Source organism: Ornithorhynchus anatinus, chromosome 19 (genome assembly GCF_004115215.2).
Source record: "Ornithorhynchus anatinus isolate Pmale09 chromosome 19, mOrnAna1.pri.v4, whole genome shotgun sequence".
Lineage (NCBI taxonomy): Eukaryota > Metazoa > Chordata > Mammalia > Monotremata > Ornithorhynchidae > Ornithorhynchus > Ornithorhynchus anatinus.
In genome coordinates, this window is record NC_041746.1 from 4,349,926 (window position 1) to 4,371,668 (window position 21,743).

At 49.6% G+C, this 21,743-nt stretch overlaps 1 protein-coding gene across 1 annotated transcript in view; it reads left to right on the top strand.

Moving 5' to 3' along the window:
- Positions 1 to 21,167, top strand: part of LOC100082800 (kinesin-like protein KIF26B) — a 191,812-nt gene extending 170,645 nt beyond the window's left edge. The window contains exons 13-17 of the mRNA XM_001513391.4: positions 6,424 to 6,586; positions 8,885 to 12,227; positions 18,144 to 18,346; positions 18,634 to 18,784; positions 20,341 to 21,167. Coding sequence (XP_001513441.3) covers positions 6,424 to 6,586; positions 8,885 to 12,227; positions 18,144 to 18,346; positions 18,634 to 18,784; positions 20,341 to 20,489 — 4,009 coding nt within the window. The 3' untranslated portion in view covers positions 20,490 to 21,167. The remainder of the gene's footprint in view (positions 1 to 6,423; positions 6,587 to 8,884; positions 12,228 to 18,143; positions 18,347 to 18,633; positions 18,785 to 20,340) is intronic.
- Positions 21,168 to 21,743: the final 576 nt, after the last annotated feature.

Sequence of the window (21,743 nt, forward strand, 5' to 3'; positions counted from 1 at the left end):
CTGGGATTCAGAGGACCTAGGTTCTAATCCCAGCTCTGGCAAGCCTACTGTGTGGCCTTGGGCAAATCACTTAACTTCTCTGTGCCCATTTCCTCATCTATAAAATGGGGGTTCAATACCTGTTCTTCCTCCTTCTTAAGCTATGCTCTCCATGTGGGAAAGGGACTGTGTTTTACATGATTAATTTGCATGTACCCCAATGCTTAGAACAATGCTTGATGCATATTAACTGCTTAATAATAATAATGTCAGCCCAGTGTTGATAGCTTAGCTCAGGTAGGTAGGAATAATGAGTCAATCGTGTTTATTAAGCACTTACTGTGTGCAGAGCTCTGTACTAAGCACTTGAGAGAATACAACAGAGGATCCCTGCTATCAAGGAAGTTACAGTGTAACAGTGCAGCCGTGAATTCACATTTTGTGAGAGTCCCTTTTATGAGGCTGCAGGGGATGCTTCTTTGTTGTATGTGCTTAACTGCATTGCTTAACTGCTTTTGCTTCAGTTAAATGTATATACATGTGTGTTTACAGGTCCACCATTGTCTTAACAAGCGTATAGCTTGAAAGACACTAAAAAGCAGATTGCCTGGCAACATTTTACCATCCTTAAAACAAAAAGGACATCAGTTTCTTTTCCAAAAGAATATTACTTACTTTCCTCCACCTAATAATGAATCTAAATGATTCCATTTGGAATTATTCATTCATTCATTCATTCAGTAGTATTTATTGAGCACTTACTATGTGCAGAGCACTGTACTAAGCGCTTGGAATGTAGAATTCGGCAACAGATAGAGACAATCCCTGCCCATTGATGGAATTAGAATGGGATATTTTATTTAACTCCCTCATTATTCATAAAATGTCACATCCTTTTATACCTTTTATGGTGTGTGGCAGGTTGACCTAGCCCGAGGTGTAGATAGCCAGATATAACTGTCCTTCGTTTTCAAAGATGGTACAACTGATAGTAACGCTCTCAGTCATGCAAATGAATGTGGTTAAAAAGACCAATGGGTAATTAGTACTCAGTCAGTGGTATTTATTGAGTGCTTACTGTGTGTAAAACACTATACTAGGCTCTTGCGAGTTTGCTTATAAGCATATATCTTTGCCAACCTAGTGGTCTTATCCATACTGGGCCTATCTAGGTTTTTGAGCCTGCCTATGTCACCTTGATCTTTACCGGAGTTTCCAGCCTTTCTTGGAAGAGAGCAACTCCTCTCTGGATTGCTGCATTCTAGGCTGCCTGATCGCTGAACTGCTAGGTCGCATTGTTTCAGACCATGTGTCTGAATTGTTGATCTTGTCCTCCCCATTGGGATGTGCCCCCTTTCGGTTCATAATGCAACAACTACAGTGTGGCGTAGTGGAAAGAGCCCGGGCTTGGGAGTCAGAGGTCATGGGTTCTAATCCTGACTCTGTCACTTATCAACTGTGTGACTTTGGGCAAGTCACTTAACTTCTCTGTGCTTCAGTCACCTCATCTGGAAGATGGGGATTAAGACTGCGAGCCCCATGTGGGACAACCTGATTACCTTATATCTACCCCAGTGCTTAGAACAGTGCGTGATACATAATAAGCACTTAAAAATACTGTTGTTATTATTATTATCTTGCTATCATCTGCTCTTCTCACCGGTCCCTCCTAAGAAGGCCTGTTGCTATGAGCATTGCTGTTTTGTTGTCGTTATTTGTTGGGGGGTTTTTTGGTGGTTTTTTTTTTTATTATTTGTTAATCACTTCCTCTGTGCCAGGCACTATACTAAGCGCTGGGGTAGATTGAAGGCTGCCACATAGGACACCATCCCTGTTCCACAAGGGGCTCGCATTCTTAATCCCCATTTTACAGATGAGGTAACTGAACCAAAAGGAAGTAATTTGCCCAAGGTCACACAGCAGACAAGTGATGGTCGTGATTAGAACCCAGGTCCTTCTGGCTCCCAGGCCCATGTTCTGTCCACTAGGTCAAGTTGCTTCAGTCCCAGGGAGCTGGTTAATAACTCTAAAAAGTTACCACCAAGCTCACCAGCACCACTCCAGGCAACCATGAGAGGTTCCATTAGTGTCTGACTCAGCCGTACCCCTCTCTGTTTTGGCTACCGCCAAACCGAAGCTGTTAGGCCGTGAATAATTGTGCCCACAGTAAATATGAATGAGGGTTTCTCCTCCACAGCAGCCTCCCCCTGGCTCAACACAAGTAGCTATCATTTTCCAATACTTAATTATACAGCAGTGGGTCGTCCCCACCAGGGGGTTCGCGGGCCTTGTCTTCCCCATCAAAGCTGCCAATATTATACAAGTGACCTTCCCAGGCTCCCGCAGAGCAGATCTGCTTATGACATTTGCAATTCCAAATGGACTAGTATCTGAAGGCGAACAGCAGTCAATTTAATTTCAGGTACCGCTCCATTTGGAATTGCAATTAGGATAACTAGGCCTGCTCTCCAGTGCCGGAAATGCAGGAGGTGAAGCTGTAAAGTTGTCGGCATCTTGATAGGGAAGGTAAACAAGAACGGTTGCTCCTCTAGCTCCAAGTGAGTCTAACCTGAGTGAAGTGATTATGAAATTTCTCTGACAGATCATGAATATTCATAAAACAACACAGACAGTTGCTGTGAATTTCTCTTGCGGAAATAACCGCCGGGGCTGCGTTTGAAGTAGAACCCTCCAGTGGTGCAAGGGTGATGAGCCCAGATTAAGGAGACGGTGACATCAAGACACCCCTCCGGTCACTAGTACTTACTAATGTTGAAACCGAGTGGAAAATGTTTGTCAGAAGCATGGTTCACTTTCAACACTGTGGACCAACCTTTTCTCCTTAGAGAACTGTCTGATCGTGGTTTTGCCGAGTGTCCCGATTCCTCTCCTAATAAGAAGGAGAATAATGATGGTATTGATTTTGTGAGAAGCAGTGTTGCCTGGTGAAAAGAGCATCAGCCTGCAAGTCAGAGGACATGGGCAAGTCACTTCTCGGTACCTCAGTTCCCTCATCTGTAAAGTGGGGATTCAGTATTTGTTCTCCCTTCTACTTAGACTGAGCGCCCATGGGGGCTTGACTGTCTTGCACACCCCAACACTTAGTACAGTGTTGGCATATAGTTAGCACTTAAGAAATACCACTATTATTATTTTTTATTATTATAATGTGTTGAGCATCGAGGTAGATATTAGATTATCCCATTGGATACAGTCCACCTGGGGTTTACAGTCCAAGAGGAAGGGAGAACAGATATTTTATCTCCATTGATCTGCTGGCCTTGTTTTTTGCTGGCTATGGATTTTCGCAGTCACATAGTCCTTCAGGTTTGGATTGAGAATTTTTTAAATTATTATTGTTGTGTTTGTTAAGGGCTTACAATGTGTCAAGCACTCTTCTAAATGCTGGGGTAGATACCAGTTAATCTGGTCAGACACAGTCCCTACCCCGCCTATGTCTAAGTAGGAGGGAGACTAAGTATTGAATCCAGTCTTTACAGTTGAGGAAACTAAGGCACAGAGAAGTTAAGTGACTTGCCCAGGGACACACAGCAGACAAGTGGTGGAGCTACATAGCTGCTGAACTTCACAGGGAAATTGGTTCCCACCGTGACTACACTTAGCACTGCATATTGGGAACTCAAAGCAAGCCTCAAATAGTCCTCCTCCTAGTTTGTTTAGGGAGTAAAGAGTGTTCTAATATTGTCTTATTCTTGGACCCAAATAATCCCAGTTGTTTCCAGAAGAGAGAGGGTGGGATGGCAGCTGTTGATATTTTAGGGACCTCCCACTTATCTGCCTATAATAATAACAATAATGATGGTATTTGATAAGTGCTTACTATTTGCCAGGCACTATACGAAGTGCTGGGGGAGATACAAGCTAATCAGATTGGACAGAGTCTCCATGGAGGCTCACAGTCTCAATCCCCATTTTACAGATGAGGTAACTGAGGCACACAGAAGTGAAGTGACTTGCCCAAGGTGACACCTATGAACCATTAAGACAACCTGTGCTATGGCCTTATGGAACATCTTACAGATTCCCAGAGAACAGAGCTGTGGATATGCAAGAGATTGTTTTGAAGGTCAAGGTTATCATTGATGACATTAGTAAGACTACCAGCCTCTTGTTTCTAACTCATTTGACAAGTTACTTGGCAGGAGAGTGTCTCTGCACAGGTCATAGGAGGTCAATTATCAAAGAAGACCTCAGCAAATGACTGTGTATAAATGCATTTGGAACTGCAAATCCCTCCATTTGAGCTAGCTAATCAGAAAATTGCCCAGAATCTGAATACACTGAAGGGTCACTCTGCTGCATTTGAAGACCCCAGTTGGGTAATAAGACAGCACTTCACCAGGCATGACAACTTAAATGTGGTCTCATAGTATATGAAGCTCATTTCTAAAAGAATTAGATTGTTCCCGCTTTTATCCTCCACATTATTGCACTCTGTAAGTATATTTGATAAACATCTAATAGAAAAGTGTTCGGAGAAGCACAAAAAGAGAAACAGGAACTAGGATAGAGGGTGACATTGCCTGAAAGGCACCTTCTGTGCATCAAATGGGAACCAGGGACTGAAGATTGATAGCTGCCCCCAAAATCCAAGCAAATAATTATTAAGCGTAAGTTGAGGCCTTGAGGGGCAAGGAACTCAGCAGACAGAGCACATGCCAGAGTTGAAGCATGCTTCAGTTCATTTCCGGATTGACTCGGCTCACTCCTACTTCCCACGGGTTCTCACTGGCAAGGTTTGCTCCGGAGGGAGTTGATATTCCCACCGCCAAACTGGAGTACCTGGCGGGTACAGATATACAGAGTGGGGGTTCTTGGCATAGATTCAGTGGTGCCCTCCAGTCCTCGGTCCATGGTGACCTTTTTCTTCTCCCCACAATGCAGCTGTTGTAGCTGCCACTGAGCAAGAGCCAAGTGAAGGGGGTGTCAGGGCCAGCGGGAACCATTTTGTGTGTGTGGGTTGCATAACGGGCCTCTGGATTTCCACAGGAAAAACATGGGGGGTGGGTGGGAGGGGCAGAGAGGATTTTCCAGGTTTTCTACTGGGCCACACTCTGCCTTCTTCAGGAAGTGGCCCCGAGTGCAGGATGGAATAGCGAGCGTAGTGAATTGGGCAGTTGTAAGACCACTGCCTCCATTGCTCTGACAGTAAAGTAGAAATGCCATTTCTTGCCATTCATCAGTTTAAGCATAGTGTCTTTCCTGACAAAGGATTCTCCCTTCAAAAATGTTGCACGAGGCTAGAAAGGGGATGTTTTACCCTCCCAGCAGACATTAAAGGGGCCTGGGATTCCATCCTGCCAGGGAGGTACTTAACCATGTCAGTGATGGGAGAGAGCCATTCTTTTTCTCATCATAGGTACTTTAGCACAAATCCTGGTGAAAGAGCTGCAGATTTCATCCTTCAAATGTGTAAATACCAGAGCCTATCACTTTTCTAAATTTCTTTTAATGTTAGAAAAGAGTCAGGGTGGCATTTAAAGAGACAGAGCATAACCGCCATCTTTTCCACATCTTCTAGGACTGACGATTAGGCTCATTTGGAAGGGGGGGAAATAAACCTTGAGAGCAATTTTATTGCTCTCCTGAGAAGAGCAACAAATACTTTCAGTTGCTAAGCAGCACACAATACCATGGCAATCTCCCCAAAATAGCAGGGCATTTTTTATTTATTAATATAGTGGGCAAGTCATGAGCCCCCTAATTAACAAAATATATTTATTGATTGATAGAGGGGAAGTCATATGTCCTCACCTTAGTCTTCAGTTTCTCCAACTGCAAATGAAGAAGAAAATTGTGTGTTAGACTGTAAACTCCGTGAGGGCAGGGATCATGTCTTCTGACTCAGTTGTACTTACCCAGGTGCTCAATAAAGCACTTTGCCCACTAAAGGTGCTCAGTAAATACTGCTGACTGACAGACTAATTAGGCGGTCTTCAAATGGAGTCCCTAACTGCAAGTATGATGTAGCCACCATTGCGCTTATCACGAACCCTAGAGCTGATAGAAGCAGGCCAGGCCTACAGCCTATCTTCTGAAACACAACCAAGAGCTCCATGGGTGTTTCTGTTTTTTATTTAAAAACAGAAATTAAGTGATTTGCCCAAGATCACAAAGCAAGGATTTGGCAGAGCCAGAATTAGAACCCAGTTCCTCTAACTCCCAGACCTCTGCTCTTTCCACTAGGCCATGCTGCTTCCTGTTCTGCTTGCCCCTAGCCAGAAGAAGCAATTCCAAACAAACTCCAACACTCATGGAAGAAAAATAGAAAGTGGCACCAGTGGAAGAGCAATCCTAATTACCATGCCATTAAAAGCGTTGGATGGTGGGGGGAGAGGTCCTTGAGGAATCCCAGAGTCAGACCTCGCCAGCCAAAGTGAAGCCCAGTCTGCTAATGTAGACGGTATTCCCTTTCCCCTGCAGAGACAGCAAGCTGACAATGTTGCTGCGGGAATCCCTGGGGAACCTGAACTGCCGCACTACCATGATCGCCCACATCTCGGCAGCCGCTGGGAACTATGCAGAAACCCTGTCGACCGTCCAGATCGCATCCAGGGTCCTGAGGATGAAGAAAAAGAAAACCAAGGTAAGAGGCCTTGGAGATCCTCAGGACGTCGCCTGAGATGAGCGGGAAAAGCAGCGGGAGCTGAAGCGACATGGACCGTCGATTGATGAGTAATGGGTTTAGGGTCCATGCTTCAGGGATGGGATCTGTCTGAGATGCTGAGGGCCCCCCGCCCCCCGCCCTGCCCCCTGCTGATATCCATCTGGGGTTCTCTCTTCTCATTCAAACAGATGCAGGGAGGCTTTCTTTGGGTGTCTTGGAGTTTTTCTTCATTCCCCCTTTCCTCTTCCCTCTCAGCAGCCCCCAGCCCTTCCCCCGCCAACCGGAAATCTTGCTTCCGTTGTTAACTTGGGCTTGAAAGGAGATTTGGGAGCCAGGCGGGTCAGGTTGCTCGGGTAGTGCTCCACAGACAGCAGGTGAGAGGTTTCAGCAGATGAGAGGAGGCAGCAATCCCCGACCCCGGAGCAAGTTCATTTGAGCCCAGACTTGGGACAATGTTGACCTGGTTGCTTCAGCAGGGGGTAGAGTTTCCAGAGAGGTCCTGCTCATGGGGCATACTTAGCCATCTCTCCCATTTAGTGACTAAGTTCGCCAGCCCCCAAACTGCCCCTCCCTCCCCCTTCCCCCCACCACCCTGACCCCAGACACCTTCGCTGTGAGGATGGTGATGGCTGCCTCAAGGAGGGAAGGGGGAAGGTCGATCCCTCTGGCACTGCCCATCCCAGGAAGTCTTCGTGTGTTGCCCTCAATTCTGAGCCAGTAAAGGGAGCCCCGGATTGTATTCCGCAGCCTGCCCGTGTCCCTTGGAGGAGACGCTTCATTATGGCTTTGTTTTCTTCTCAGGGTGGGCCTTCTGAGGATATTGTCCCATTCAAGCCAATTTCTTCCCAATGAAAGGGGTTTTTTGTTGTTTTGGGTTTTTTGTTTGGTTTTTGTTTTGCTCTTTTTCTTTTTTTAAAGGGAGGACTCAAACCTCCTGAAAGGTTAAATTTGCTAAGTTTTACTTAGCCTTTTGCTTCCAGAATGGACTGAGATTGATTCACCAATCCATCTTAATTTTTACCAAAACTGACCCAAGTCCATTGAGAGTATTAGGCGGATGAATTGTCAACATATCCTTGAATGTCAGTGGGCCCTGCATGGATTTTAGAATGTGATGACTGAAAGTCTAAGTCAATTTTAAATGCAATATATGCATATATGTATACACACACACACACACACACACACATTTATTTTATTTCCTGGGTAATTTCTGTGCTCTCCACTTTGTGAAGCATCTTGATTGTCCATGAAAAACTGGCCCTGCCAGCCGTATTTTGCTGATCTCCTTTGGGTCCCATCGTTCGTCTTGCTCCAATATAAAGCCAAGATCTGGGATATTGTTCATTTTGGATTGATGTAGTCTGTGCCAAGGGGAGCTGGGGTGTCCTTGGGTTTGCGCAGTTGTTTGCATCACTGGCAAATGCCAAAAAGGGTTGATGCTAATAACATACAGACCCTTGCCAGGCAGATGTCCTGAGGGAATCATCAAAATTAAACTTGAAATTTTTGAAATGTAAGGTCGATTGTGATTAACTCATATATATATATGGGTTTAACTATATATATATATATATAATATAAATTACACATATTATATATATGTATACATATATAAATTCATCAGGCTTAATATAAATTAAGATTTATCATTCATTCTGTCCCACCAAATTACATTAAAAAACCCCAAAAACTCCAGGAACCCATCCCTAGTTAATGCTGAGATCCTGATTCACCCTCTCTCTCCCACGGAGATAGCTGTAGTAGTAACAGTATAAGTGCTTACTGTAATGATGATGATGGTATTTGTTAAGCGCTTACTATGTGCTAAGCCCTATTCTAAGTGCTGGGGTAGATATAAGGTAATCAGGTCGGACATTGTCCCTGTCCCACAGGGGGCTCATAGTCTTAATTCACAAATTACAGATGAGGTAACTGAGGCCCAGAGAAGTGGAGTGGCCTGCCCAAGGTCACACAGAATACATGTGTCGGAGCCAGGATTAGAACCCAGATCCTCTGACTCCCAGGCCCATGCTCTTTCCACTAGGCCAGATTGCTTCCCTATGTTTTGCTACTGTGTGCAGAGCACTATATTAAACATGGGTCCCCAGTATCAGGGGACTCAGTCTAAAAGCATTGGTGTGGGAAGGAGGCTGATGACAGAGACACAAGGAGAGATGAAACAAAACTCTCGCCTCTAGGCGCATCAACCCCTTGGCAGACACCTGGATTCTGTGTTCAGCTGCCCTGTCTTATATCTCCTCTCCACCCCTTCAGTACACATCGAGCTCGTCCGGCGGCGAGAGCTCATGCGAAGAGGGCAGGATGCGCAGGCCGACCCAGCTGAGGCCCTTCCATCCGCGCAGTGCTGGGGACCCTGATTTCCCGCTGCTTCACCTGTCCAGCGACCCAGACTACTCCTCCAGCAGCGAGCAGTCCTGCGACACCGTCATCTACGTCGGCCCCAACGGCACGGCCCTGTCTGACAAGGAGCTGACGGACAATGAGGGGCCCCCGGACTTTGTGCCCATCGTCCCCGCCTTGCAGAAGGCCAAGACCGACGGGAGGCCCGAGGAAGTGGTGGAGAGTGCCTCGAGAAAGTCCGAGCGGGACTGTCTGAAGTGCAACACGTTCGCCGAGCTCCAGGAGAGACTGGACTGCATCGATGGCAGTGAGGAGACCACCAAGTTTCCATTTGAGGAGCTCCCGGTCCAGTCGGGGGCTGATAGGGCGACCAGGCCCAGCCGTGGAACCGAGGTCCACCCGCCCACCGAGCCCGAGAAGGAGGAGCGGGGGCCCAACTGGCAGCCAGCGGAGAGGGAAGGGCAGGAGGGCGGCCAGCCCGGGGCCGCCCCCAGACTGCAGAGAAATCAGTCCCCAGCCCCCACGCCCCCTTCGCCCCGCAGTGTCCCCGGCAGCTCAGGAGGGCAGCTCAGCTCTCCCCAGCTCGTGCACAGCCCCAGCCTAAGGAGCAGCAGGGAAAGCCTCAACTCCTGTTCCTTTGCAGAAGGAAAACCCAGGCCAATGGGCTCCCCCCGCCTTGGGATCGCGAGCCTCTCCAAGACTTCTGACTACAAGCCACCCCCCAGTTCTCCCTCCCAGAGGTGCAAGGTGTACACCCAGAAAGGCGTGCTGCCCAGCCCCGCGCCCCCGAGCAAGGATTCGGGCACCGCCCCGAGCGAGTGCCTTCTCCAGCCAGAGGTCCGGACGCCCCCTGTAGGGATGAGTCCACAGGTGGCCAAGAGGTCGGTGTCGGGGGCGCCCCCCTCCGGAGAACAGTCTCCCACCCCGTCGCCCAAGAAAGAGAGCTGGAACAACTCCGTCGCCGCCACTGCCACCACCACGGTTACGGTCCAGCAACCCCTGGAGCTCAATGGTGAGGACGAGCTAGTGTTCACTCTGGTCGAGGAGCTGACCGTCGGCGAGGGCCCCGAGAACGGACGTCCCCCTAGCATCATCAGCTTCAACAGCGACTGTTCGGTTCAGGCCCTGGCCTCGGGCTCCCGGCCGGTCAGCATCATCAGCAGCATCAGCGAGGACCCGGAGGCCTACTCTGGGTCCGCCCCCGACTCTGAAGTTGGGGCCTTGCATTCTTCGCCTCTCCCCTCGCCTACCCTCGAGGACGGGGCCCGGGACTCCCGGGACGCCCCCAGCAGCCGGCGCTCCTCCATCAGTTCCTGGCTTAGTGGGATGAGCGCCGGAAGTGACAGCGAGCAGTCGGGCCACAGCTTCGGCACCCAGCCCGGCTATGGGCCCAGGGAGGCACTGGCCGAACCGCCTTCCTCGGAGCTGGCAAGTGGCAGGCAGAGTGCTGGCCTGGGGCGTGGCCCACCCCAGCCACGGGAGGAGGCCAGCCCCAGAGACCTGCCTGTCGGGCCCGGGTCAGAGGACGAGGAGGAGGAAGCGCCCAGCAGGGCCCTGGCTGTGACGGCCCACAAGAGGCCCGCCTCAGGGAAAGCGGAGGTCACCGGCAGCCCGGGCGGCTGTGACGGCCACATCCCCACAAAGACCGGAGTCTCAGGGGGCCCTTGCGACGTCCAAACCCCTGAGGTCTTTGACCCACTGGTCATTCCCACAGTCCGGGCAGGTGGCCCTCCGGAGGACATGGGCGTCAGCCCAAAGCGAGAGCTCAAGTTCGAGGACCCGTGGCTGAAGCGGGAAGAGGAGGTGAAAAGGGAAGATTGGGCCTGTTCCAGCACCCCTAGGCTGGAGCCGGGCCTGGACCAGGAGCAGAGCCAGAAGCCCAAGTCGACCGACAGGTTCAGCAGCGGCAGCAGCGGGGAAACGTTCAACTCCCCCGTGTCAGACCACCTGAAGAGGATTGTAGACGGCTGTGAGGTGGCCTTGCCCCGCTCGGCCAGCCAGAGCCCCGTGCGCGGCCCCGGCGGGCCCAAGGCCAGCAGCCTGCCTAGGGCCTTCCTGAGGGCCGGCAGGCAGGATGACCCGGATGTCATCTTCTACCACTGTGCTGCCGAAAGCAATGGGCTCGTTGGGGCCCAGGCTTCTAGGGCCCCCCTGGACAGGAGGGTGGCTTCCCCCAAGCACTGTGTTCTTGCTCGCCCCAAAGGGATCCCCCCGCTGCCCCCTGTCAGGAAGTCCAGCCTGGATCAGAAAAACCGGGCCAGCCCCCAACATGGCGCGGGCAGCAGCAGCCCCCCAACCCAGCCGGCTGGCTTCCCCGCCACGTTCCCCGACGAGCTCAGCGGCAAGGCAAAGGAGTCCGCCGGCGGCATAGGCGGCAGCAGCAGGCTGTTCAGCGCCAAGCTCGAGCAGCTTGCCAGCCGGACCAACTCCCTGGGCCGGGCGACGGTGAGCCACTACCAGTGCCTGTCACTGGAGCGTGCCGAGAGCCTGGCATCAGTTGGCTCCCGTCTGCCCCCCGGCAAAGATAGCACCATGCCCAGGGCTAGCCGCAGCCTGTGTCGCTCAGCAGTGTCCTCCTCGCCACCCAGTGCTGGCCCGGCCCAGCTCCTGGGGGCCTCCCCTAAGGCCTCCCCGTCCAAGATTTCCGCTGTGAGCAAGCTCCTCTTGGCTAGCCCCAAAGCCCGCAGCCTGTCCACTGCCGCCACCAAGAGCCTGAGCTTTTCCACCAAGTCACTGCCCCAGTCAGTGGGGCAGAGTGCGACGGGCCCGCCCCCGAGCACCAAGCACATGTCCTGGTCCACCCAGTCCCTCAGCCGCAGCCGCGGCTCGGGTCTCGCCTCCAAGCTGCCCCTGCGGGCCGTCAACGGCCGCATCTCGGAACTGCTGCAGGGAGGCCCTGGCCTGCGCGGGCCAGCCGAGGCCGAGGAGCGGGGCGGCCCGCCTGGGGAGGAGAAGCTGGCCGCCCCCGCCCTGCCTTCCCCCTACAGCAAGGTCACCCCGCCGCGGAAGCCTCATCGCTGCAGCAGTGGCCACGGCAGTGACAACAGCAGCGTGCTGAGCGGGGAGCTCCCGCCGGCCATGGGGAAGACGGCCCTGTTCTACCACAGTGGTGGGAGCAGCGGCTACGAGAGCATGATGCGGGACAGCGAGGCCACCGGGAGCACCTCCTCTGCTCAGGATTCCATGAGCGAGAACAGCAGCTCGGCTAGCGGCCGGTGCCGGAGCCTCAAGACGCCCAAGAAGCGGGCCAATCCAGGTAATTATAATAATAATTACGGTTTTTGTTAAATGCTTACTAGGTGCCAAGCGCTGTTCCCAGAAATGTTCTGGTTGGAGTGTCCCAATGGGGAAGGTGTCAGTCACGGGCCTACTGAGCCCCGATCACTTGACGTATTTCTCTTTGATCGATTGCTCAGTCAGTGGTACTTATTGAGCACTTCTGTGTACAGAGCACTGTACCAAACGTTTGGGAGAGTACGATACTTTCGAGTTGGTAGACACGGTCCCTGTAAAGTGAGTCATTTATCCACTGTCTTATACTTACTGGTCTTCCGTTGAGGGAGGGGGGCGCCGGAAGCCATCTCTGGGAGAGTCTCTCTGGTCTGCTTCTGAAGCCCCCCGAAAGGTGATCAGACCCCGATTCAGCAGCTGGCACCACCCCAGCTCCCAGAGGACTGATTCCTTCCCTGACATAGCAAGCACAGGCAGGCCTGCAAGCACACACTGAAGTTGTGGGGAGGGGTGTTGGTGAGGCCTTCTCAGGAGTGTGGGGGCCGCGCATAGGTGTCCCCCCCCCCCCATTCACCACCACCATTGTCATTGCTCTCACTCCTCCCACATGGCTGCATGATGGGCAGTAGCTACCCCCACCCTCAATCGATCAATGGTATTTATAGCGTGCTTACTGTGTTCAGAGCACTGTACTTAAGTGCATGGGAGAGTACAGTACAACAGGGTTAGCTAATACATTCCTGGCCCCCAACGAATTAACAGTTTCAAGCTTAAAAGTCTTAACAACTGGGACTCACATCTTTAAATCTGCTCCGTAAGCAAGACTTTACCAGTCAAGGATTGTATCGGAACGGGCCCGGCCTCTTGGAGTCAAACAAACCAGGCAGAGCAGCAGTCTTTCGTGCAGAGGAAAGTATAATAAATATACAGTTTCCAACTCCTCGAGCTCTGGAGAGGAAATGTGACTTGCCAATCGGGGGTGAGGGTGGGGAGGAGGGGGTACACTTCCTTCATGGAGAAACCATTGATGCATCTGTTTCTCGAGTGGAATATTCCTCTAGGTGAAGTACCCTAGACTGAAATAGTCCGGTCTTTCAGAAAATATGGGGAGAGCGAGTTATATCAATCCCCAACTGTTTTTCTTTTTCTCATTGATTTGATTTCCTGATGGCATTTTGGCAAGTGCCGCCTTTTCCTAGCCAGCTTCTCGGTCGGTGTGTGTATCTACCCCAGTGCTTAGCACAGTTTTTGACACATAGTAAGTTTTAACAAATGCCTTAATAATAATAAATAGTAATGATAATAATAACAATACTAATATTTGGAGACCTGTCTTTTTGCTGAGATGCCTCCATCGAGATTTGGAGACCCAGCTGCTATTCTCTTTGGTTCCCACCTCTCTCTCTTGCTTTGTTGCTCCATGCTTTACTCAAATGCTCCACCCCTGAGGAAGAAATAGAAACTTGGGCAGCAATCAGTAAAAAATGCTTAGAAAATCGAGTAGCGCAATAGGATGATGTCTCAGGATCGGGCTTCTTTTATTTTTTATTTAAATGGAATTTGGTAAGCACTATGTGCCCAGCACTGTTTTAAGAACTGGGGTAGATAGAAGATAATCAGATTGGAAACAGTCCATGACCCACATGGTGTTCATCGTCTTAATCCCCATTTTACAGATGAGGTAAAGAAGTTAAGTTCCCATGGTCACTCAGAGCCATGTGGCAGAACCAGAATTAGAACCCAGGTCCTCTGACTCCCAGCCTGTGCTTTTTCCACTGGGCCATACTGCCTCTCATGCTTTTATGCTGACAGCTCTGTTCTTGTGTGAACACTTGCTCTCCTTATTTGAGGGCGAAGGGACAGACACCTTGGATGGCTGAGAGAGATGGGATATGGTTTGAATATCCAGTGTCGAGAGGTTTAGACCTCTTCTGGGCAGGGACCATAGTTCTGGCCTGTGATAATGGATATAGCAATGGAGAGAGGTGACCTTGTCCCCCTTATTTACGATTATTATTAGCTGAAATGTTGGCTGTCGGCCATGATCAGCATCAATCAACAGCAGCTCCTTTAAGAGGAGCCATAAAATTGTTTGAAGGGAATTGCTGTTGGCTGGTTAGATATCAGAATTACTCAGGAAGTTCTGAAATGCTGAAAATGCTATTTCTCCTCCTTCCCCTCCTCCAAGTCCCAGGGTTGTTTCAAGCTGCAGTAGATAAATCTAAATTTCACTGTCATCATTTTGAATTGTTTGGAAAATAACTGTGCCCTAGAAGAAGAAGAAAAAAATATTGCTTTTCCACACTAGCAACTTTCTCTAGGTGGTCAATTCTCTGATTGCTTTCAGGATCGTTCCCCAGTTGTCGTTGTCCCCCACCCCCCACAACATTTATTTGGCACAGAGTTCATATCTGGGTGCTGTGATTGTGTGAGGCAGCTCTGAATTGTGTTTTTTTTTATCCTTTGAACTTATCAAAGAAAATTCAATATGGAACCTTAGTATGTTTGTCTTTGTCTCACTTTAAGATCGCAAATTTTAGGTGAAAAAGCAAAAGAGTCAGCATGGTCCATTACCACAGTATGGTGTTTAGGAGCGTTGGGCTCTGACAAACCACCCATCCACAGGACCATTGGGTGACCCTGCGTAACTTCAATTTCCTTAGCCTCTTCTAGGTTTTTTAAATGTTGGGAACATTTGTGCAGCTCCTGCCCCCTCTGCAGGCTGACAGCCAGCAGCAGCAAGGGTTTTGTGCTGTGGTCCCTCGGCCCACTGCCCCTCCAGGTCCACATCTCGAAGCAGTCACCTCTCGAGTCTGAGGTGCACAGATTTACCAGGGAAAAACGCTCTCTCCCCTCTCCCCTAGCCCAGCTCTCCCCAGTCCCCATGGCGCTTGATTCTCGCGTCTGCTCCAGCCACCCTTGGTGGGAATGGAAGGACCTAGGGAGGGGGGCTGGATTCTTGAACACTGAGGGGGCCAGGGCAGGCCAGGCCAGAGACCATGTCCAACCCAATTACTTTGGATCTATCCCAACACTTAGTACGGTGCCTTAACAAATACCACAATTATTAGAATTATTATTGCAAGTAAATTGGGTTGGACACAGTCCCTGTCCCACATGGGGCTCACAGTCTTAATCCCCATTTTACAGATGAGGTAACTGAGGCACAGAGAACTCACTCAAGGTCACCCAGCAGACAAGCCGGGGAGCCAGGATTAAAACCCAGGTCCTCTGACTCCCAGGCCCATGATCTATCCACTAGGCCACACTGCTTCTCTTGCAGCATGGGAGGGGCTGAGGGAAGGAAGCCTGCTAATGGAAGCTGAGCTCCCAAAGGGCCGACAAAGCCCCCTGCTAGGCTTTAAGCTCCTTGTAGGCAGGGAACATCTGTGTGCATTAATGCAGTCTCCCAAGTGCTTAGTTACAGAGCTCGCTCTGCAATCAATATATCAATTGTATTTATTGGGTACTTAGTGTGTGTAGAGCACTGTACTGAGTGCTTGGGAGTGTACAGTGTAACTATACAACAGACACATCACTGCCTACAGTGAGTACACAGTAAACACTTGATAAATATCGTCGATTGATTGATGAAATAATAGAAGCAAGATGACTGTTGGGGTGTCAGTGACCCCTTCAAATAGGTGACAGCTGTTAGGGAAGCGAAGCTGGGGGCAGGGAATGGGCCTCAGTCACAATTTTTCCATTTGTTGTTGGTTTTCTGAGTTCATTACAATGACAGCATTGATTTTCCCAGGTCAAAGCTGGGCCATTTCATGCAGCAAATCTCAGTTGAAAGGGACCAGAGTAATGCTTTTTGCCACGCTTGACTTCCATGGCCAGTGCTGAGCATTCGGCTGCTGGGATCCGGGAAGGGTTTGACAGAAGCAGGTGTAGGCGGTTATTGTGGCTAAGGATGGTAACATTCAGGGTGAAGGAGCAAACTGGACACCAGGAGACCGGATGTTAATGAAGCTGTCTGTCAGGTGCCTTGGTGGGATGTTGCCGGGGCTGGTGTTAATAATAATTGTGGTGATAAGTGCTTACTATGTGCCAAGCACTGTACACAGTGCTGGAGTAGATATAAGACTCAGTCCCTGTCCCACTTGGGGCCCTACAGTCTAAAGGGTAGGGGCAACCGGTATTGACTTCCCATTTTACAGATGACAAAACTGAGGTGCAGGGAAGTTTAAATAGGGTACAGGATGAAGTGATGCTAGAAAAAATACTGGAATAGTAATGCATTGTACCTGAAAAACAGACTTTAATCACCTAAAGAGCACTACTGAATTTAGATTTAGTTCTAAAAGATATTAGTCTTCATAGTTTCCTGAGAATCTCCCTGGGGCTTAAGAAATAGGTGGTTAAGCAAAGCATTTAGTCCTTGAACTTTTCAAAGGTATTTTATTTAGTGCCTACTGACTACTCAACAGTGTGCTAAATGTTCAGGGGAGTACAATCAATCAGTCCTATTTCTTGAGCATTTACTGTGTGTAGAGCACTGTACTGAGCACTTGTACAACAGAAGCAAAACATGCATTTTGAAATTTAAAGGAACTTATGGTCAGTTTTGATGCACAAGAGAGAACGGTAATTTACAAAAAGTGGGAGCAAGAAGTTGTTTATATATTGATGAAATAGCTGCATTAGTAATTGAATCAATGTATAATCAATCAATGGTGTTCGTTGAGCGCTTACTGAGTGCAGAACACTCAGTATAATTCAATAGAGTTTATAGACACAATCTTTGCCCACAAAGAGTTTACAAGTCTAGAGGGGGAGACAAACATTAAATAACACTTGGGTATTTTATTCCTCTTCTCAACACTGATATACTATATGTATTCTTCAGTGCTGGGGTAATGAAATATATGTAAGCGCTAAGAGTGGGTGTCGTTCTGAAGCAACTGGGGCATTCTGAATGAATAGGCCTCCAAAAGGAAGCTTGACATTTGCCATTCATCCTCCAGCATTATATGTCCAGGGCTCTCTTAGCATTGGCCTTGCATTTTTTTAGCCTGCCCGAAAAAAGGGGTCCATTTCATAGGCTCTGAAGTAGTGCCATAGAGTAAACCATTGAGTAAATGGCCATGGGATCTCTATCTTCAAGATGATTATAGTCTAGCTGGGGGAAGATGGAGACTAAGATCATTTGCAGGAAGGATTTTTCATTCAGCAGTGCAAAGGAGAACAAGGCCTGAAAAAAATGAAACTTGACTCTAAAGAAAACCAGCAGCATGACCACAACTCACCCCCTGCATTGTAGCCACGTTACCCAACTTCTTGGCTTCCATGCAGTTTTGTTCCTTCCCTTCTGGCACCCGACTGACTTCTCCCACAGCCAAGAGAACTCTTGTAACTTCAGTGGGCCGAGTAGCCAGGCGGCCTTCCCAGAGAGAAATCACAGAGAAACTATAAAAGAAATCAGCCAGATTTGTATGTCTTGCTGTCTATGTGTCTGTCCGTCTTTATTAAGCAGGCCTGTTTCAAAGAAAGTGGGATGGTGAGGTAAAGGCTGGGGAGGAGAAGCAGTTTTCTCTCTCCCACCCTGGCTGGCTTTCACTTATGTATATGTACGTACACACACAAATACACTCCTCTTCCTTCCCACAGCGTGAAGTGAGGGACGGATTTAGAGATTTTTGATTGATGCCATTTAAGTTTCAGAGTTCTCTTCCCTGTCATTTTCCTTCCTTATAAGACTGTGTTTCATGACTAGAACACAGGCGAGGAGACTGAATCCAGGAGCCAAACAACTGGGAAAAGCAGGGCCTCAGAGCCATCCCAGCTCCCACTCGGGCCCCTTGGGGGCTTGATCACCTCACATGGGCTGGTTGCTGTGAAACCTTTGCGATTTGGGCGGGGAATCCAAAGAGTGCCCCTGCTCGGGCCCGAGATGAGGCTGGTGGCAGCCTGACTGACGTCTTGATCTGTTATATAGGTTCTCAGAGGCGGAGGCTGATCCCTGCCCTCTCCCTGGACACCACCTCCCCAGTGAGGAAGGCCGCCAGCGGTCCGGGCCTCCGTTGGGTTGACGGTCCCATGCGCAGTGCACCACGGGGCCTTGGGGAACCCTTCGAGATCAAGGTCTACGAGATTGATGACGTGGAGAGGCTCCAGAGGCGGCGTGGTGGGGACGGCAAGGTGAGGCAGGAGGAGGCCTCGAGCCCCACCCCCAGTTGTTCCCAAGGCCACCTCCCCTGACGTTCCCTGGGACTTAGCCCACCCCGTTTTGCTCCTCAGAGCAGTTGTTTGGGCCTAAATCCTCTTCTCCACCACCACCCTCCCTGCTACCCCCTGGCCCCTTCACTGATGGATCCCTCTTCTGCCCCTGCGATTCCTCACCAAAGTTGACCTGCGAGCATTTGGCCTGAGCTCCTTTTCACTTCTCCCTCCCTGTTCCATCCCCTCACCCTTTCCCTCCATGGCAGGAGCTGGTCTGCTTCAACGCAAAGCTGAAGACCCTGGAGCACCGCCAGCAGCGGATCGCCGAGGTCCGGGCCAAGTACGAGTGGCTAATGAAGGAGCTGGAAATGACCAAACAGTATCTGATGCTGGATCCCAACAAGTGGCTCAGTGAATGTAAGTCCCCGCCCATGTACACCACGTGTGTCTCATGTCAGGGTCCCAGAGCCCTTCCTGACCGGTGGGCACACAGCCTAGGGTCCAGTGTATAGACGGGCCAATTTTGAATCGGCAACAATGTCGTTCCATCCAGTGCACCTGTTAGAACTGAGTGAGCAACCCTGCTGGCCAAGAACTGGAGCGGGCCAGCTCTCACAAGATTACTTCTTATGCCCACAGCACCTGAAAATGAGATTTGGGGCCGGGGGGGCGGTGGTAAGTGATCACCCAGATGTAAAGGCTGTGTGATAAATCTCCTCCCACGCCACAAAATCACACTCTGTTTCGAGGCTGAAATGGACAGGAATTTATAGAGCCCTTACTAAGCTATTATTTGCAATCCTCGGAAAAACACAGAAAGGGTTCAGAAAGCAGGAGCACATTTTTCAGATGGAAAATCATTTCCCTGGGATCATTTCTGTTTATGGAGATCCTGGGTTTTCTTCCAAACACAGAATATTTCCGCATCTGACCAATTGGCAGCCATTGCTTGCAGAAGCTATTTAGGTGATATCTTTTAGGTGTAGATTTTAGGTGGCATTTATTGTTGCCTTCCATTTGCCCATTTGGGAAACTGGATGACAATCAATCAATCAGTGGTATTTAATGAGCACTTACTGTGTGCACAGCACTGTACTAAGCACTTGGGAGGGTACAATGTAACAGTCGGGAGACATGTTCCCTATTGACAACTAAGCTTACAGTCTAGAGTGGGAGACAGATTAATATTAATAATTTATAGATAGGTATGTAAGTGCTACAGTCACAAATGCAGTCCTTCTCCTGGAATTTTACTAGAGACCAGGCCCCCAACTAGTCTTCTCCCCCAGGCCCTTCAAATCTCCCTTCCTCCCTTCAGTCCCTCAGCTTCCCTTCACCCTCTCATCTCTAGCCATTTATACTCCTGTCATTCAAAGGTGGTTTTTCAAGAGCTCTTTTGCTCAAGGCCAACTGGGAGATTTTTCATCATCTCAGGCAGTCACACCTTGTAAATGTAAATGTTAACCACTCAGTCAGTGGTATTTATTGAGTGCTTACTGTGTGCAGAGCACTGTTCATAAGTGCTGGACAAAGGACAATACAAAAGAATTGGTAGACACTGATCCCTCCATGTGTGGATGTTTAGAATTCCCAGGAAATACATCTCCTCCCCATACTGTGTACATAGGCAGCCACTCTCGCCTGAGAACTAAAGGACACAGTGCAGTGATTTTCAGTTCAGGAACCGCAACAGCTTTTCCGGTTAGAGGGCAAACCCAGAAGGGCTGGGCCTTTGAGTTTGTTTTTCTTTCTGGGTCTAGTCAGAGTCAACCACCTTTATCAACACTTACAGCGCATGAGGCCCTTTCCCAAGCACACAGACCCAGATCCCGGACCCAGGCAGGTAGGAATGGGGAAGACTGACCCACACTGAAAAAAAATCTAAACAGGGAAAACTCAAGTAAAACTGCACGAGTGCCACTGACAGCAAAAAGCCTAACCCCCATTTCCTTTCTGGGGTCCGGGCTTCGCAGTTGATCTGGAGCAAGCATTCGAGCTGGATTCTCTGGAGTACCTGGAGGCCCTGGAGTGCGTCACGGAGCGCTTGGAGAGCCGAGTGAACTTCTGCAAGGCCCACCTCATGATGATCACCTGCTTTGACATCACTTCCAGACGTCGGTAAAGAGACAGTGAGTGCGGGATGCGTCCCCTTCCCTCCTCCCTCCCCACTCCATTTCTCTCCTGGTTCCTCTCCCCTCCACCAGGACTTCAGAGACGGTCCAACGCCCCCGTCCCCACTGCACAAGCACCCAAAGACTACAGAATGAGGAGGAAGGTCGATGACAAGTCCAGATGGAGCGTGTGTGGAAGGGGATTTTGTTTTCGTGTCTCCCGGCTCCCCAACACCAAGTGCCACAGGAGACAAGAGGAGGCTGCGGCCCCCAGGGCCGCCACCTCCCCCATGAGACTGACAGAGCACTTTGAGAAACCTTAAAGGACGTGTTTGTATATAGGAACTGCTGGTGGGAGAACCCAGAGCTTCCCCCGCTGTGGCTGAGGAAGGGCCGCCGGGAGGCCGAGCTTGCTGACTGAAAGCTAAGAGAGAAAACATTACCCAGAACGACTGTTCAAGTGCCTTGCAAATCTTTATTATCCAAACATTTATGTTCATACTTTCTTGTGTACAGATGGTGCTAGTCAAAAAAGAACAAAACAAACAAAAAAGAATCAAAGCCCATTTTTGAAATGTATTTACAGCTCGTTTTCTCTTGGTGTTTTATCCTATTTCTGACTTGCTGTTTCTAAGTAACTTGTGTTTGTAGAGATATTTCCTAATCAGTACAGCTTATGAATGAGTAAATGTTAACTGTCTTTTATGGTTCCCAGAGTAAGGCCACTCCCACAGAAACGTGGACTCCCTAAAGCTGAGAAGGCCAAATGAGAGGGTCTTTTGGGGGTTTTGAGCCTGGAAGAGGAGATGGGGGAATCCCTGCTCAGAGGGGCCGGCTGTCATCGTGAGGCAGCCCTGGGGTAGGTAATCAGATCGGACACAGTGCCTGTCTCTCTGTCTTGTCCCCATTTTACAGATGAGGAAACTGATGAGAGCCCGGAGAGGTTCAGTGATCAAGGTTGGATCAGTTCTCTGAGAAGTGACCCACTGAGCTGAATCTCCTCCTGCTGCATTCCACCCTGGCCATCTTTCACTCTAGGAGCCCACTTAAAAATGTGGGGGGGGCCCTCACCTAAAGGTGCGTTGACTATTTTGAGACATTTCCCAGATGTGACCTGGAAGGCTGAGACTCCCACCAGGTTGCAATTTGAAAATTCAACTTTGGCCCAGAAAAGGAGCAGATCTTTCTGAAATCCCAAACTGGGGGCTGCAGCCTAGGAGAAGGAGCCTCGGGGACTTGTGCCCTCAGCCTCATGGTTGATGCAA